Source organism: Trachinotus anak, unplaced genomic scaffold (genome assembly GCF_046630095.1).
Source record: "Trachinotus anak isolate AG129_WGS33_773 ecotype Australia unplaced genomic scaffold, CSIRO_AGI_Tana_v1 ptg000007l, whole genome shotgun sequence".
Lineage (NCBI taxonomy): Eukaryota > Metazoa > Chordata > Actinopteri > Carangiformes > Carangidae > Trachinotus > Trachinotus anak.
The window spans coordinates 1,465,233-1,482,500 of NW_027273858.1; the positions used below are offsets into that span (position 1 = coordinate 1,465,233).

The 17,268-nt window shown below is 42.4% G+C and overlaps 2 protein-coding genes and 1 long non-coding RNA gene across 3 annotated transcripts in view; all 3 read right to left on the reverse strand.

Annotated features, from left to right (window-relative positions):
- Positions 1–45: 45 nt before the first annotated feature.
- On the reverse strand, positions 46–4,705 carry mtx2 (metaxin 2). Its single transcript, XM_071479882.1, has 10 exons — positions 4,541–4,705; positions 3,867–3,914; positions 3,733–3,779; positions 3,091–3,163; positions 2,709–2,785; positions 2,430–2,522; positions 2,250–2,288; positions 2,031–2,156; positions 1,844–1,920; positions 46–1,110 (listed from the first exon to the last, which is right to left on the reverse strand). Exons 1-10 carry the CDS (start codon positions 4,578–4,580, stop codon positions 951–953), a joined length of 780 nt encoding a protein of 259 aa, XP_071335983.1. The 5' UTR covers positions 4,581–4,705; the 3' UTR covers positions 46–950.
- Positions 4,706–6,817: 2,112 nt separating this feature from the next.
- Positions 6,818–10,000, reverse strand: LOC139622525 (homeobox protein Hox-D4b-like). The gene is given in 3 exon segments (XM_071479883.1): positions 6,818–8,709; positions 9,411–9,913; positions 9,915–10,000. Coding segments are annotated over 3 exon segments (915 nt in total). The 5' UTR covers positions 9,977–10,000; the 3' UTR covers positions 6,818–8,359.
- A 7,122-nt stretch (positions 10,001–17,122) lies between these two features.
- LOC139622526 (uncharacterized) overlaps positions 17,123–17,268 on the reverse strand; it is a 5,186-nt gene continuing 5,040 nt past the window's right edge. Inside the window, exon 4 of the long non-coding RNA XR_011691295.1 lies at positions 17,123–17,248. This is a non-coding gene — a long non-coding RNA (uncharacterized lncRNA). The remainder of the gene's footprint in view (positions 17,249–17,268) is intronic.

Here is a 17,268-nt window from a genome sequence, read left to right on the forward strand (position 1 = left end):
AGCTTTTTCACTGGGGGAAAAAACAAGAACAAAAAGCACAATGTGTTGAGTTGAATGACTTTTATTTTGTAGGCACTTTCCATTCACACAAAGAAAACAACAGTGGAAAAACTAAGGAAAAATCACATCCTCTCAAATTTTGTTCACGTGTTTTTGTTTTTCATACAGAAGAAAAAGCAAGATCTGAGTTTTAAAGGTACGCTTCTCATTTCTCACAAGCTTCTAAAGTTCCTGCAGGTGAAAAAAACAGCAAGCAATTTGACCTCAAACCCAGTTCGAGTGGAGTCCCGCCCACTGAAAGGCAGTCACACAGCTGTAAAATCCACACCTCTCTGAGTCTGTGGGGATTTGTAAATGTGCAATGATACATGGACAAGAAGATGGAAAAGGAAAATGTAAATAAATAAATCTCAGCCTCTGTCTCAAGAAGCATCCACCATGCTGAAGAGTCAGTGAGCCTGAGGCTGAATCCCTGTAAGATCTGGAAACTCTGACCCTGACCATTGATCCTCTTCTGAAAAATTCATTAAGAGTTGTATTATCATCATCAATATTTTTATTTCATTCCTACTATGCTGGAAATGTAAAGGCTTCATGGTCTGATAAATAGAGTTCAGTTGAGCTAAAACAAGTATTTAGATCAGTGAATGTGGCGTGTGATAGCCATCCCGAGGATTATACTAAAGATCTCCCTTCCTGGGATAGTTATTTATGTGCAGTTGACACATCTTAATCCTTTAGTGGACTGGCACCTCTGAACTCCAATCAGCAGCATGCAAGAATGTACCAGCAGGAAGCAAAATGGGGAGTAGGGGAGGAATCGAGGAGGGACAAGTATGTGACTACAAGCAGTTTTTATCTTCTCAGTGCTACAGCGAGGGAATGAGAGAAGGGAGGAGAGAATGTACGAGATGAGATATCACAGAGACAGAGAGGTTATTTTCAGTCCTTCAGGAGCTCTTGCCTTCAAAGTAGTTCTGTTCAATACGTCTGCAGAACGACAAGAGGTTGCTATAGCTCTTGATCCTCTCTGCCAGCTCGGTGCTGGTCAGTCTGGTTGTCAGAATAGTGAAAAGGTGACCAAACACCAACGCATCCAGCTCTGTAGGCCTGCAACACACACAGAAACACACACTCAGTCAAATTAACTATTTCATTGAGGGGTTTTGACTTTACATTAAGTTACACTGTGCAGCAAGTCTCATTTTTTAACTTTAAGGCAAGTCAAGATTTGGTCAGTAATACTATTTCTAAACTGATGGAATGGACAGATTTTCATTTTTTAAATCAAAATACTAATTACCATCAATTATATAAAAATTTGTCACATATTGTTGAAACTGTCTGCACCATAGCATCTCTGCTTGCTGAGAAACTTCCTTACTCCTACCAAGTCTTTCATCTACGTCTTTCACTCTGTTTCAAATGAAAAAAATCACAACTGACTGGCTAAAAGAAGATGTGACACCAACATACAGAGCTTTACAAACTTTGCCTGTGGTTTTCATCATTTGTTTAAAGGCCTTGAGACATACCATATCTTTGGAGGTAAGGAAAGACCTTTTAGACGATTAGGACACTATTACAGTCTTACACCACAAGGTGGTGCTAAAGAAAAAGCTGTAAGTTGCTTTCAAATATTTTTTTGTCCATTCTGGTTTGCACTCCTCTAAGGACAGCTACATTAAACAACCTGAAAAGAGTCAGGCTACTGCTGAAGTCCTGGAGTATCCTCTATCCCTGTGCCAACCTATTGCTGTTCTGTCATTTAGCTGCTACGAGAGACAAACAAAAACAATATAATTCAGACGGAAATCAGCCAAACACACACACAGATACATACTGTTTATTAAAGAAGTATGGTTGCGTTCCCAGCCTCTGGGACAGAGCCTGGCAGCACTGACTCACATCTTCATACACCTGAAACACATGCAGACAAACGTTTTTCTTCAACTTTTTGGGAGATACACACAAAAACATCTCTGGAAAAACCTGAAAAGAATTATGAAACTTCCCAGGAGGCTGCTCACCTGCTCCAGGGTTTTCCCTCCCCAGCCGATAGCATTCATCTTCCTGCGGACCTCCCACTGCTTCTGATAGGCAAGGATGTTGCTCAGAGGCCATGAGTAAGGACTGCTGTATCTGGGGCGAGAAATCTACACAAAGCATAATGATGTGATTAAGAGGCAACGAACGATCACCATAAATAAATCAATCAGAACTTTTTTTTTTTAAATGAGCATACACACCTCAGCAGCTGTAGCGTCATCACACCACTGGACGTACAGCTGTGGAGACGAGACTCGAATGACTGAATGATATTATCCAGATGTAATGTGTGCAACTGTATTCAGGTTCAAGTAGAGTGAGTGTGTGTGTGTGTGTGTGTGTGTGTGTGTGTGTGTGTGTGTGTGTGTGTGTGTGTGTACCTCAGCAGTAAGCAGCATGTTGTTGACCAGCTCCATGTATGCTTTCATTTCAGCTCTTTGGACGTCATCCAAACCATCGCTGAGAGAATGACCCTGAAAACGCAAAAAACAAAAGGGAGAAAATTGGTTTTCAGCTTAGATGAATCCTATCTTTGTGAAATAAATAAATAAACACAAGAATGCACAACAAGCGAATTCCTAAAATGTGTAGTAAGCCCAGAAAATTACATCTACATGAACAATTTGATTAAAATGTCTCAGTCAGTTTATGTCACTCACCTTAGCTTTGGTGAATTGTACTATCGGCCCAAGTTCTGACACCACCTGGTTCCCAACATGAATAAAGGGAATCTTACCTACAGAGAGACACACAGATGGAAAAACAGGTAAATAAAAATCATTAGACTCACTTTCTGTAACACTTTTAACCAAATGTGAGTCTCATTCATTCAAACAAGCTACTGTATCTGATTCACCTGCATCTAGACAAAATCTGCAAACAAAGCCTAGATGCACAGGTGTTAAATGGATCTAGAAGTGATCAGGACATATGTGAATAAAAGACACCGGGACCGAAACAGTGATACAGATCACACCACAAGGACAATGTGTTCAGTGCATCACAATTAAAGAACAAGAGAAAAGCAATGTGTGTACTAACCAGAAGGTGACATGTATTCAGCATTTGCTTTGCAAACCACCTGCACTGGTAAACCGCACATCCTGAGGTAGGCCTGCACAGGACAGACACAGACACAGAGGTGAGTCAAATGAAGGGAAACGAAATGATAATGAGGATCCATTAATCATGTAGTCACAGAGAGGAATCATGCATGCAGACACCAACATCACAGCGAGATATGCTGACACATACAGTGCTGTGCAAAAGTTTTAGATGCTATAAATGTTTCAATTCTTATCCATCATGTGGTCGCATCAGGGGGCGACTGATCAATCTCAAATTCATTCTGCAGCTCAATCTCAACATCATGGAGTCACTCTGGGATTACATGAGGAGACGGGTAACACTGAAACAGCCTAAATCCACAGAGCAACTGTGGCAAGTTCTGCAAGACGCCTGGAACAACCTACCTGCCTGGTGCTGTTTTAAAGGCAAAGGGTGGTCAGCAAATATTGATTTGATTTAGATTTTCTGTTTATGAAATTTGTATGAAGTTAATTGACAGATATAAACCATTCATGGCATTATTTTAGAAAGCACACTCATTCTAGTGGCCTAAAACTTTTACACACTGCTGTGTAGGCTGATATATCTGCTGAGAACACACAAACAGAACTTCACCTGGACAGCGAGAGAGGAGGCGCAGTCTGACAGCAGAATCTGATCCTCTGTGAAAACAACAGACCTAATGTAAACAGCTACGTTAACACTGACCAATCACACCGTGTCTCCATTTCTGACAAACACTCACTTACCCTTCAGCGGCTGGTACAAGGTTGCGTTTTCAGGCCAAGGCTCAGCAGCTGTTGATGTCAAAAACAGACACGGGGAGAAAGTGACAGGTTAGACTTTCAAGTTTTTAGTTTTCTTATGAGTTACATTAATGTCCTCTTTTCTTAAAGGAGCATTAATTTAAATATAAACTAACACACAGGATCAGACGCTATATTTACAATATCCTCATGTTTAGCCTGGTTTAACCCTTCACAGCAACCGTTCAGGTGGGCTCAGGTGAGGATGCACAAAACACAACACGACTTATACCCACGGAGCGCGGGAAAATCCCTTTAAATTCTATAAAGCTGGGTAAAATCCAAGGTGGCTCACAGTGGAGGGCTGCTCATCTTAGACCTGGCGTCGGTGGCTGATTTGGATACGATTTAAAGGCATTTCACCGGAATAAATCGTGTTTTTCCACCTCGACTCAAGCCTGTCATCGACGTGAATCCCTCATAAACTGCTCCTGCTTCAATCCTCCGTCCTCCTCCGGGTTTGTATTTTAATGAGAACCGTTTTATCATTCATATTATTTATCTAACGGGTGCTACGCTCGATTAGCCGTGTAGGACAGACGTTAGCAACGTTAGCTAGGCGGCTAACGTTGCTAAATAAACAACAATAAAAACACGGAGCAAAGTGCGCACTTTACCTGCCATCTGCGACACGAAGGCCTCTGCCGCAAGAGACATGGTGCTGCTGTGGTATCCTTATTACTGAATAACGATGATGGTAAGAGGTCGGGTCAATTCCACTGCAGGCAAGTTTAAGGGCAAGTGCTTGTTCTGCAGTCACCGACTGGTCCGCCAGCGATTAATGTTCGAGGAGAAACTATTACTTCGACTTTCAGTTCCGGGGCTGGAGACTGCCGCAGATGCTGTGTGGATTATCCATCCCTCTCGATGCTATTTTCATATCAAATTGTACTGTACTGTTTTTGCAGTCTGCTGAGTGATGGCTGCACAAAATAACAGAAATACTTTATAATCTAGTCCCACACAAAACCTTCAGTGGTCATCTCTTAAACTGACTCAATAATTGGACTTCATAGGTTTTGCAAATGTTTGTGTGTATTGCTTATATATTCGCATAATTTCTTACACTAATTCCGTTTTCTAATCTTATGCATCACACTTTTTGTTTATCCAAAAGACTCCATAGCTAATCACAAATGCTGCCATGTAGGCCGAGATTCTATGACTGGAAGGTGACTCAGGTTTCTCTTACATGGTCGCCTCTCTCTCTCTTTCAGGCTGCAGTACTCAGTGCAACCAGACGGGGGCATCCCTGCTTCACCACAGTCAGACTGGACAACGACAGGTGGGTGTCACATGCAGAACGGTCACCAAGAGCGGACACACAAGCTCCAATTGAAAGAAATGAAAAAAATGATTGTACTCAATAAAAGATAATAAAGTTTGTTTAGATTAAACACTATTAATTGGAAGAAATATCTCTATACCTGGTCTGCGGTCAAGTTTATTTGTAGGCTACTATTCTTGGCCATTAGAATGAAAAAAATGTAGGTTATTGTTCGTGGGCATATGCGGACATATAGCCTACCTATGCATTGTTTGTATAAACGCTGCAAAGAGTGTGAAAAATAGGGACAAAATACATGATGTGGCGCACAGAACAGGATCAGAGTATTACATTCCAGATTTATAGTTTCATAGTGTTTAGTGGTTTGCTGTAGGCTGGGCCATTTCCCTATGCAGAGCACAACAAGTAAAGTAACTTTCCTGAGTGAATATCTGGGCCTTTGTTGGTCTGACTGACCAGCTTTGTGGTTGATCCACATCATGTGTCAGATGCTCCAGGTCAGCCCGGCTGTGCCTTTCCTGCACATTTGACCGCGTCTCGACCGGAAGCCACCAATTACTGGCTCTCGGAGTTCACCTCCCATACATCCTAACACACACACACACACACACACACACACACACACACACACACAGAGAGAGAGAGAATTTTTCACCTAAAGTAGTCTGTGTTGTCCTCAGTGCTGTGCGTAAAGGATGCGTAAAAGGCGCATAGAAGTCATAAGATCCTCGGCTATAAAATCTTCCATTTGGGTATGAAGAATTTTTGAACCATAGCCTATAGAGAGGTTGACATTCAGTGTGTAATGCAGCCTACAATGTAAACAAGAGTAACATCTCAGCTAATATCAGAGTCATATTTTAACATTTTACATCCCGGCTGCATTGGATACTTTACGTGTTCCCTGTTTACAATTAACAGCAGCTCCTCTGAATAATTTTGAGACATTTTCCTTCAACACCGGGTCCTTTAGGCTACCATATCTCCGTGCTTCAGACAGTGTTTAGGCAAACTGTCGCTCCAGTGATAAAATGTTCAGGATCACAGTTTATCTGTGGAATAATTCTGTATACATTTTAAATCCTCCCACGGGGGGAAATCGTCACATTTAAAAGGCGTCTCAGTTGAGACATCACGCACTGGACATTTGTCTTGGCTGTCTTCATGTGGCTGAACGCTCCGTTAAATGACTGGAACAAAGATCGTGTGTGACACAGAGGATGACTCCATTTAAGTTTGGGTTCAATATTCATTACCTTTCATTCAGTATAGCTATTAATAGAACCTATATTGGCAGTAAACGGAGAATCTTTTATGCATGTCGGTTTCATTCTTTGTTTGAGCTAAAAGTGAAGATATGAATTCGTCTTTCATTCATAAACCGTGCGTGGAGTAATTTTACGTCACTTCCGTTGATCCTCTCACGAACCCGTCACCCTGCATCATAGGAAAAGAAATCTATCCTCTGCTTAAATAACATAGCTCCTGTGTGTGTGTGTGTGTGTGTGTGTGTGTGTGTGTGTGTGTGTGTGTGTGTGTGTGTGTGTGTGTGTGTGTGTGTGTGTGTGTGTGTGTGTGTGTGCAGGAAAAATAGCCCATTCGCAGCTTTGCAATTTTAAACAGTTTTAATTTTTATCAAAACATTTCCACATAAAAAAATTTTCACGAAGAGTTTTACTTTTTTTTTTTTTTTTCCAAAAAATGAACACATACAAAAGAACACAGACGATGCTACGAAGAATAAAATGTGCGTCTAAATAATACAAATAATAAAAAATAAGTACTGGCGTAGGCTAAAATAGAAATCAATAGCATATTAAACTGGAATCAAAGAGAGAACATAGTCTTTGAAAATGCGACATGATGCTGTTTCAGAGAGGATTCTTTTCCACCTCTTGGTGCTTGAATCAAACAAACCTTCCAGAAAGTTCTTTTCGTTGAAACCCTGTCACCCTGAGAAAATGTGTTGGATCTGCAGCCGCTGTCGTGCTTTTAATGCTGCACGAGATTTGGCTGGTTTTAATTCTTTGTTTATTTCCCCGTACGTACAAATGAATGACTTCTCCCATAAACTGAAGTTTATTAACCTTATGAGATAAAAAGAAAATTCAGCATATGGCTATTTCTCCTACTAAATATGCATTGTTTTTGGATGCTCGTCTATGTACAAAATAAAAGCTAAAACACTGTGTGTCCAACCATCTGCAGGACAGCCGCCGAGCAATTTGGTGTTTCCTGTCTTCTGTTAATTGTTTTTCCCTTTTACGCTCCAGTCTGTGGAAACAACATTTTGGTAATGTGCATATTCACAAGTTAGGCTATTCCATCTTTTAGGTAGCTATTATAAAACCCTGTATTATGTTTACCCTGTAGAAATAAAACCCTGTTTTCTCCAAAAGACACAATCTGTCCTCCTTCACCGCAGCTAGAGTTTGGTAAGACTGCAATAAATTATAGGCACCATGCTTTAGCGCCTTTAATACCGGCTGTCTAATCATGACACTGTCCCCACCTGCACCAGATCATCCATAGCCTTGTAGTTTACCTAGAAGTCTATGTAGAGCTGCAACAATTAGCCGATAAATTGATTGGTAGATAGAAAAAACAATAACTTGCCATTTTAATCAGAAGTATTTTTTATGCAAAATGGCAATTTAAAAAAAAAAATTAAAAAGAAGCTTTTTTTTTTCAGCCTCTCAAATATGAAGATTTCCTGCTTGTGTCTGTCACATCACATTAAAGTGAATATCTTTGAGGTTTGGACTGTTGGTTGGACAAGAGACATTTGAAGCGGTCACCTCGGAGTATTTTTCACCGTTTTCTGATCATTCAGAGACTAAATGAGTGACTGAGAAAATAATCAGCAAATGAACCGATAATTAAACAATCATTAATTGCAGCCCCTGAATATAAAACTCAAAGACTTTCGCAAATGAATTAAACATCAGACTAAAACAAGTGGAACACGAGGCAAACATACTGAGAAGTATTCGTGAAGCCTTTCGCTGGTTTATCGATGGATCTTTTAAAGAAGAACTGTTTCAGGCCCGCGGTTCCCCGGGATCAGTTCCACACCCTCGGTTCTTGGAGAGGGAAGGTGCTAACATGGTGCTAACATGGTGCTAACAGGAGGACTGCGCCCCCACCATCACACAGTTATCACCGCTCTCACAGTACTGTCGCTGCTGCTGCTGCTGCTGCTGCTGCTGCTGCTGTTGTTGTTGTTGTTGTTGTTGTTGTTGCTGTCCGTCGCCTTCCGGCTCTTGCTCCGCCCCTTGGTGTTGGGCAGCTTGTTGTCCTTCTTCCAGCGCATGCGCCGGTTCTGGAACCACACCTTCACCTGCCGCTCGGACAGGCAGAGCGCGTGGGCCACCTCCACGCGGCGGCGGCGCGTGAGGTAGCGGCTGAAGTGAAACTCCTTCTCGAGCTCCAGCACCTGCTGGCGCGTGTAGGCCGTGCGCAGGCGCTTCGGCTCCGGTCCCGCGTGGTTCGGGTTCACTGCGGGAGACGGAATCAAAACCGAGAAATAGATATTAGCTTCCTGCCCTATTATTATTATTATTATTATTATTATTATTATTATTATTATTATTATTATTAGTAGTAGTAGTAGTAGTAGTAGTAGTATTACAGTAATAACATGATATATTATATGTTATATATATGACTTGGTCCTATATGTGTAACTGAATTAGAACATTTTAGAATCTTATTTTAACATTACTGCCGGTATTATTATTATTATTATTATTATTATTGTTATTATTATTATTATTGCGGTCATTTTCAGTATGAATCCTGCTTGTGGCTGACCGGGAGGAGATCCAAGAAACAATTTTTACTATTAACTCGCAGCTTTTTGCTCACACACACACACACACACACACACACACACACACGCACAGTGCGGCAGGGCCATAAAACTTTATAGCGGTTGTAATTCTCCCTGACTCTCACAGAGATCATAAATAACTCGACAACAAAAAGCCGTGCTCACAAATGGACAAAACACTTGAAAGAAAGGAAAGAAAAGAGGAAAGAAAGAAAGGGGGGAAAAGAAAGAAGGAAAGAAAGAAAGGGTGGGAGTGCGTCTGGCAGATAAAAACATAAACTAGGGAATAAGACAGACTGGAGTGATGGAGAAATGAAATGGACGCAGTGTAAAATACAGAAACGCGTAAATCTTCAGGCTGTCTCACCGTGAGCGACGTGCACCTTCTTCATCCACGGGTAGACAACAATAGGCGGCTTGTCTTTGCCCTGGCAGGCCGTTTTCCTCTGCACCTGAGCGGGCTTCGCACAGGTCATCCAGGCCTGGCACTGGAGGTCACCCACAGGGAACCGCTCCTTCCCGGGGACGTCTGTCTCTCTGTAGCCGGGGAAGGGCGCACCTTGGTGCTGTGCGCGGTCCTCTCCATCCTCCCGGTGATGCCCCTGCAAAGAGTGTTGATAGCCGGTTTGTTGTTGTGTGTATGGAGGCGGAGGGGGCTGCATGGGCTGGTAGCCCCCTCCATAACTACCACTGTCCTGGGGGTTGTTATAATACCCCCCTTGGTCACTAAAATTACTGTAATCTTCTTCACAAGGCGGGAACTGCGGCTCAGCATATTTACAGCTCACCACGTAGGACTCCATGATTGATTTATAGCGAGGCTGGTAGGAGAATACTAATTTTTCTTTCTCTCCCCTCTCTCTGTCTCTTTTTCCCCCTCTGGCATCGAGCCATCCTGCGGCTGTCAAATAGACGGACGGCCGCCCGGGCCATGTGACCCTGCGGCCAGCCAATGAGAGGCAGCGCTTCTGGTTGTTTATGTCAGACGTAATGGGATAATTTGAAGGAAAAAAAATGTTCATTATGAGACTAATGAAGATTTGGTGGTGGGGAAAATGGTTAAGAATAGATGTCTGTGGACTTTGAAAAATAACGTTAAGAATCCTAAAGACTGCTGCCATGTGGAGTGTAATTAAAAGAAAAATGATCACCTAAAAAATGATCACCAAAATCGATCTATCTATTTATCCATCTATCTATCTATCTATCTATCTATTTATCTATCCATCTATTTATCTATCTATCCATCTATCTATCCTCCTAATCTGCACACTCCCCGCCCCCCTCCCTCTCACCTATTGAACAGGCTCGGACTGTAGATTTATGACTTTTAGCTGACTGACTTTTACCCCCACACAGATGGCCGGAGCTGAAAAATTCATCTCGCCCATATTGAGGGCCGCCGGGGCCATATTTGGCCTTGTGGCGAGTCAAAGGACAGACAACAAAACGTGACCGGTCAGAAAGGCCTCCAATAAAAGAATGGGATAAAAGGTTCCCAGACAGTGACTAGTAGTTGGCTTTGTTAGGCTGGGGTCAGCCCGGGGTGTCCCGTTCACCACCACCAACTCGGCTTTTAAAGGAGGAAAAAAATGCATTGCTTGGCTTAAAAAATGATGCTGAACGAGAATAAAATGCGACAGGGTGAATTATGCTGGAAGCCAAATCGAAAACGGTGAAAGAGATAAGTGAGAATATGTTAAATTGAAGCCCTCACACGGAGAAAGGGTCTTATAATGAGGACGCTGGTATTCCCGGCGCACTGCATGAGTTTAGATTTGGTCTGCAACTAAAATAAAGTCGTCTCTGTCCAAAATGCTAAATCACAAATGCCATATTAGAAAAAAAAAGGAAAGTCACCTTTGCACCGAGGAGTGAACCATAAATCTGTGTTACATCCTTCAGGATTTCATGAGGATTTCCCCTGTGGCTGCAGCTGCTCTCTGAGGATGCTGAGCCAGAACCTCTTAATAACTGCCATTACTTCTGCCTTATACAGCCTGTAATAATCCTCTAATAAAGAGAGGAGGAAGAAACTGTTTTTGCTTGGCAGGGGTATTAAAGGAGCTCATGTGGAGGGTGTAATGGATCTGAGGGGTTTGACATGGCTGACATACTACAAGTGAACTGGGGATTATATGGGCCTAATCTATCTGATCTAATGAGCCATTTGTTCAGACCAGCTCATAATGAATGACTGAAAACCACCCATAAGATATCATGTAGGTTATAAAGGGGCAAAATCTCACATTTTTTGTCAGATTAATCATTTTTTATCTCTCACCTCATAGGCAATGGTGGACTAATGTCACCCAGCTACAAAGGCAAAGTTTTGTTTTTTTTTTTTAATTTTTTATATTTAAAGAAAACATTTTCATTCATTGGTTATTCAGCCATTTATATAATAAACTGAAAACTTAAATTTCAACCAGACAATTAACAACATGAAGATTTTCTTTTTAACAAAAGAATGACAGCTGTATTTGAATTGGCTGCAGAAGTGATGTCATTTAGCAAGTCATTGAACACATTGTGATTTAAACTGTCAGGTTTGCTCACCCTGCAGATACAGCGTTGGTGTGTTTGATTTTTTTTTTAAATTGAGACTCAGCTGAGCAGACCTTAATGCCACATGGGAATCAGACCTAGTGTCATAACTTTACTGTATAGTGTGTCTGATTGTGTCAGATTGGACACAATCAGCACATGGTGACACGATGACACAACCTCCCCATAAAATAAGTGAAGCTTCTCTGTGTCTGACACCACACACGTCAGCCAGGTGGAGCTTCTACTGTAGGAAAGTGTGGACCTGTAGAATTTAAAGTGGATTAGTGACGACGTACGTGTTCCTCTGGCAAAGCAAAAGCACTGTAAACAGTGCTCAGTTTTTCCTTCCCTTCCATGGATTTTGATAGATGGTTAGTCATCGCCCATAGACTCCCCTAGAACCCAATCTGTGACTGAGGCAGCTCCACACACATTCGGTTCTACAGGGTATATATAGGCGAAGGCTCACTTCACGGCTGGCTGCTGACGGCTTCTTTTGTTGTTGATAGAGATTTACACTCACACGTCCTCACTCAGAGATTTTTATTTTATTTTTTTTTATTGAAGGTTTTCTCTCTTCTAGTGCTCGACCTGGAAATAATAACCTAACATCACCATTCAACCCATCCCCTCATTTTTAACTAGTGTATGTTTCTGATGTGATGCATCAGTGTCATTGTATAATTTATTGAAACCATTAATGGTGCTGTAGCATGTAGCTTTCTGACATCAATAACTCATTTAGGGCGTACCGCATTAATTTTGATACATATGTGTAATTAGTATAAGAAAGTGAGTCCATCATCTAGAAGACTGGCAGCTTCAACAGTGCACTGTGGACAAGGTGGATGTGTAGTTAGGAAATCCGCATGAAATCTGTCTTGTAGCAGCGGGAGAGTGATTAACAGAGCAAAGAAGCAGGAGCAGAAGCTGCTCCTCCACCGGAAAGGGAACTAAAAGTTTGCCATGGTTGCCCGTGGTGTTACAAGTAGATTACAATGATAAACACAAGTATTAACACTAGTAGATGAGGGGTGTGAAACAGAGTCAGTCCCCTTGATATCAAATACTTTGAAATCACGCACTGATGCTTGAACACGCTCGGTGATAACACATCATTCAGCACATCACTGCAGGAGCTTGTTTAATGAGTGTTTATGATCCTGGTGATATCTGAGTATCATCCGTTGGTGCCGAGCTCTTCACTAGGCTGTATCCTCCCTGGCTACTTAACGAGATACACCTATGCAGTGCAGTGCAACAGCTCAGCCACATGTTCTACCTTTTCAAAGCTTATACTGTGCAGAGTTAATTCAGCTATATGTTTATTATTGAGGTTGTAGCTAGTGATGGTGTTGTCCTGGAGGAAAACATTAGAAACACCTCTCAGTATAGTACGGTCCACCTCCACACCGCTGCAAACTACAACCTCAACCTAAATATATATATTTTGTTTTTCAAAGATCTACATGAGGCCACAAAGGTTTCTAAATCCACCTCTTTCACTCTCTCACCGGACAGCGACTGGCTTCGTGGGCAGAGCGGTTCTCCCTAGTGACAACTGGTCACCTGCCAAAGTCGCTGGTAAACAAGCTGCCAGCCGCAGTGCAAACGTGACCAGCATTCGAATCGTGGTGGTGGTGATTTCTGAACTTGGCCTGGACCTCATAAGGGACCAGCATGAGGATCACAGCGCTTGAATGGACATGGGCCTGAGGGCAAGAGTAAATTTCTTATTTAGATCCTGCTGAAATAGATTTATGACGGTCCACAGCCTCTGTAGATGTTTATAATTCAACATCTGCTTCTGTCAGCTGCCCAGTGGAAACACCGCAGGATTTATCCAAGAGTGTTTCAATTCTAATCAGGCAATCTGATATCAGAGATAGCATAGCCACTGTTAGTATTGTCTCTGTGTACACTGGATTTGCATGGGTACATATTAAATGAAGGGTAAAATCGATCCTTCTCCATATATCTATATATCACTGCCCACGCTTTAGTATCTCTGTCCTTTTCCATTCCCACCCACCTTGTCTTTATTCACACAGGCTAATGTGTTATGAGAATAATGGTGACATTTACTTGCAACAAATACACAAATAACAGGAGGTGTTGTGCGTATGTGTGTGTATTTACTGTAAATGCTCGTCAGGATACCAAAGAGATTTTCTGTTTCCAGTTCTTGCCCTGGGCAATTTTTCTGTGCTCTGGCAGAGACTCATTTTTGCTGTTTACGTTTCACTAAGTTCCCATGGCCATTTGAGTGAGCGGCTGCTGAAAACCCTGCTCTGAGCCATTTGTTGCTAAAGCAGAAAGCTTAGGTTGCACGGAGCGAGAAAGAACAGCAAAACTTTATGTGAAGCAAGATTGGTTTCACATTAAACAGTGGGAAAGGTAAACAGCTGAGCTAAACATTGATCCTCAACAATTCAGACTGATCTGGTTGAGTGATGAAGCTGCAGAGTTCAGAGCACCTTTCTGCAGATGTACAAATGCTCAGAAATCTATTCACTTCAGGACTATTAATCCATGCCCCTGAGTAAAAAGGACTTTGACCCAAAACTTTCATTTTTCACAATTCTTCCAGCCGAAGTTCTTCTGCTAAATAGAAGGTTTGAAGCCTGGAGTCATTAGCTCACCTTCTGAATGGGCCTCCCCGGCTCTGAACCGCGGCGGCAGCAACAACAACAGCAGAGGTGCTTGGGTTTTGAAAGAGCATTCTTCTTGAAGAATGTAGCCTAGCTGCCGTCGGGTCGCCGGAGGGTCAACCAGGACCAGTGACCGCCGCGTCACCGCTCACCAGGCCCCGCTGCACGGGGGCCAGGGGCTCGAGCTGGGGCCCATGCAGAGTTCACGCGGCCTATTGTCCCCCCACGAGATGATTGTTGTGCAAAGGCAACTGGAGTCCGCCAGCAAAGGGTTAAAGTGCGGGGAACCCGGGGCCTTTTTATACCGAAAAATCTTAATTCTAACAGACGGGCTTCGATGTTTTTGATGAACTGCAGTGATTTAATATCTCTCTGATCAATTTTCAGTTATCGGTAGAGTATTGATTAAGGTTAGCTGGTGTATTGCCTGTACTTGCTCGGTTCTGCTGAACGGAGCATTTCTAACGTCATGCTCAGCTCTGCAGCTTTCTGTCAGCACGCCCTCAGATGGACTCTCTTCTCATCCACAGCCGGCTCTGTGATATAAAGCCATTCAGATGTGGCTTTTCTTTCTGGGGTCGTTTCACTTTTTCATCTTAGACAGGCTGACCGCCGGCTCACCCCTCCGCCCCCGGCCCTGTGCCGGGTCAAAGCCGAGCTGAGAGCAGCTTTAACCCGGTTTAGACATTAACTGCGACCTCCAGCCCTGCATGGGAACCCGCCTGCACCGTCTCGGACTGACCAGTGCCAAACGCGCAGAAGCCTCAAATTCTAACTGTAAATTCCAGGCAGATGAAATGTTGAGCTCTATTTAAAATAAATGAAGTGCAGCACAAACACTGACTCCAATTATAGAATTTATTATGCCTACAATCACCGCTCATCTTATTAGACTGTGGGCAGAAGTGAATCGAGATTAAAATTTAATCAGATTCATTTAATGGCGCCTAAACTAAAAACGAATGAACGAAATCACATGATTATCATTAAACCGCATCTGTTTTATAGGCAAAAATAATTAGAATTATCGGTATTTTAAATGGGCTGGGTAAATTCAGAATCATGATTAATATTTATGTCTAAGTTTATTTATTTCGTTTTCTGAAATATTTTACAAACTAATAATCAATAAAAATTAAATATTGCACTGCGAAGTGTTGAACAGCACAAAACATATAAGCTACTAAACAAAGGTCTCTGCACAAATATCAGCAGCTGTATAATCGTGAATAAGTCTGGACTGCAAAATATATGGTGTGGTTCATAGAGCCTGTAAAGCTGCACCAGTTCTACCGAGCTGCTGGTTATTGCCTAAATGCAAAAAGATGCAATTATTTATTTATTTATTTTGCTATCAATATTAAATGGAATAATTAATTAAAAAAAAAAAATCCTCCAGCCACCACTACTCAACATTTAGCTCCGTGTGTGCAGAGTCCAGCGAAGACAAAACTATATGTTTGAGAGAAGCAGCCGATTTACTGAGATATTTTCCATCAACTTGTGAGATCCCTGCACCGCAGTGAGCCACAACCCTGAGCCTTGTTTGTACAGAGGCTGTTTAAAAGATGAATGTCCCTGTTGTCGTTTGTTCTGTCATGCAGTTGTGGAGCAGAGTCCCCAGCTGTGACTTTAATCACAATGTTCTCCTCGTCATTAACTGCTGGTGTAATGTTCTGTCTGTTTATAGGCTGCAGAGGAGTGAGAGAGATAGCTGTAAAATTTCACATCTCAAGGAAGGGCCATAACTCCTGATAACTCACACTGGCTTTACATTTCCACACAAACATCCAGCAACACGACCGGGATGAGGAATCAGTGAGTCCGTCTAACCACAGGTTTACTGCTGAGGTGACACCGAGGCGCCGCTGCCTGCAGAAACAAACAGTCTCAATACATCTTCTGACAGGCTACAGGAGCATCAGAGCTGCACTGCATCAAAGTTATAATCACAGTTACTGTTATTAGTAGAAGTAGTATTATGCTAAAATCCTATACATCATCCTGAACATTTGGAAACAAGGTTTTGCTGCTTCAGAAAGTAGCTTAAAGGATAAAACACACGTGCTGTTGAGATGGTGCACACACACACACACACGCACACACACACACACACACACACACACACGGCGTTTCATGTTTAGAGCTTCCACGTCTTTCTACTTAAAAACAAAAATCCAAAGATTCACCCGCAGTGGTCTCTGTGCTGAGTGTGATCCCGCACACTCCCGCTCAGACACGGGTTTGAAGTCTTTGAACAAATTACATTACGGTGAGTGCAGATATTTTTGGGATCTTAAAATTGGACAAAAATTGCTTAATAATTCTGCATCTCTTACAAATTTTATCCTGTATTAACAAGTTGCATTTATGCATTTTTACAAAATATTATTTCACTTCACAAGCTCAAGAGAACAAAAAAAAAAACAAAAAAAATGACAACAGCAAAAAAAAAAAAAAAAAAAAACTGAAGTGAGCCGGCGTCTAGTCTTACCCCAAACATGCCTTGAATTCCAGCAAATCAAGGCCTTGAAAGTCATTGAATTTGATGTCGGAGTGCCTTTCAGACGGAACTATAATGTTTGGACTTAATTAGATTAGGCTATATATCGGACTACAGGTGGATCTCTGGACCCCCTTACGTTATCCACCAAGGGCCCTTGGGGGGTCCCCGGACCACCGCTTTAATTTGGGGAACACTCCCCCCCACCTCTAGTCCTCCATCTGCCCCCCTCCCCCTCCCCCTGCCCCTACAGTCATAACTTGATATCTGTGCCAAATATGAAAACAAGACGCACTTACTTGTTCTGCTCTGATCTCGCGTTAAAACGCGGCCGTTGGTTGCTGTAAAATCTCGTGGGAGCGGATCGAAGCTGATTATTGGAACCGGCGCCGCTGCTCCCCTCAGCCACACAAAGAGCATTCTGTTGATTTCGGACAAATACCGGCCGCCGGTCCCATCTGGCCGCCTGTCGGCTCCTCTCCCGGAGTTATATTTTGGCGCCTGTCAAAGCGCGGCAATAA

Excerpts from the sequence above, each read along its gene's own strand:
- mtx2 (XM_071479882.1), bottom strand. The coding sequence starts at position 4,580 with ATGTCTCTTGCGGCAGAGGCCTTCGTGTCGCAGATGGCAG. Across the intron at positions 3,915-4,540 it reads CTTCGTGTCGCAGATGGCAG|CTGCTGAGCCTTGGCCTGAA; the intron begins GTAAAGTGCGCA and ends TGACATCAACAG. Across the intron at positions 2,786-3,090 it reads TGAATACATGTCACCTTCTG|GTAAGATTCCCTTTATTCAT; the intron begins GTTAGTACACAC and ends GTCTCTCTGTAG.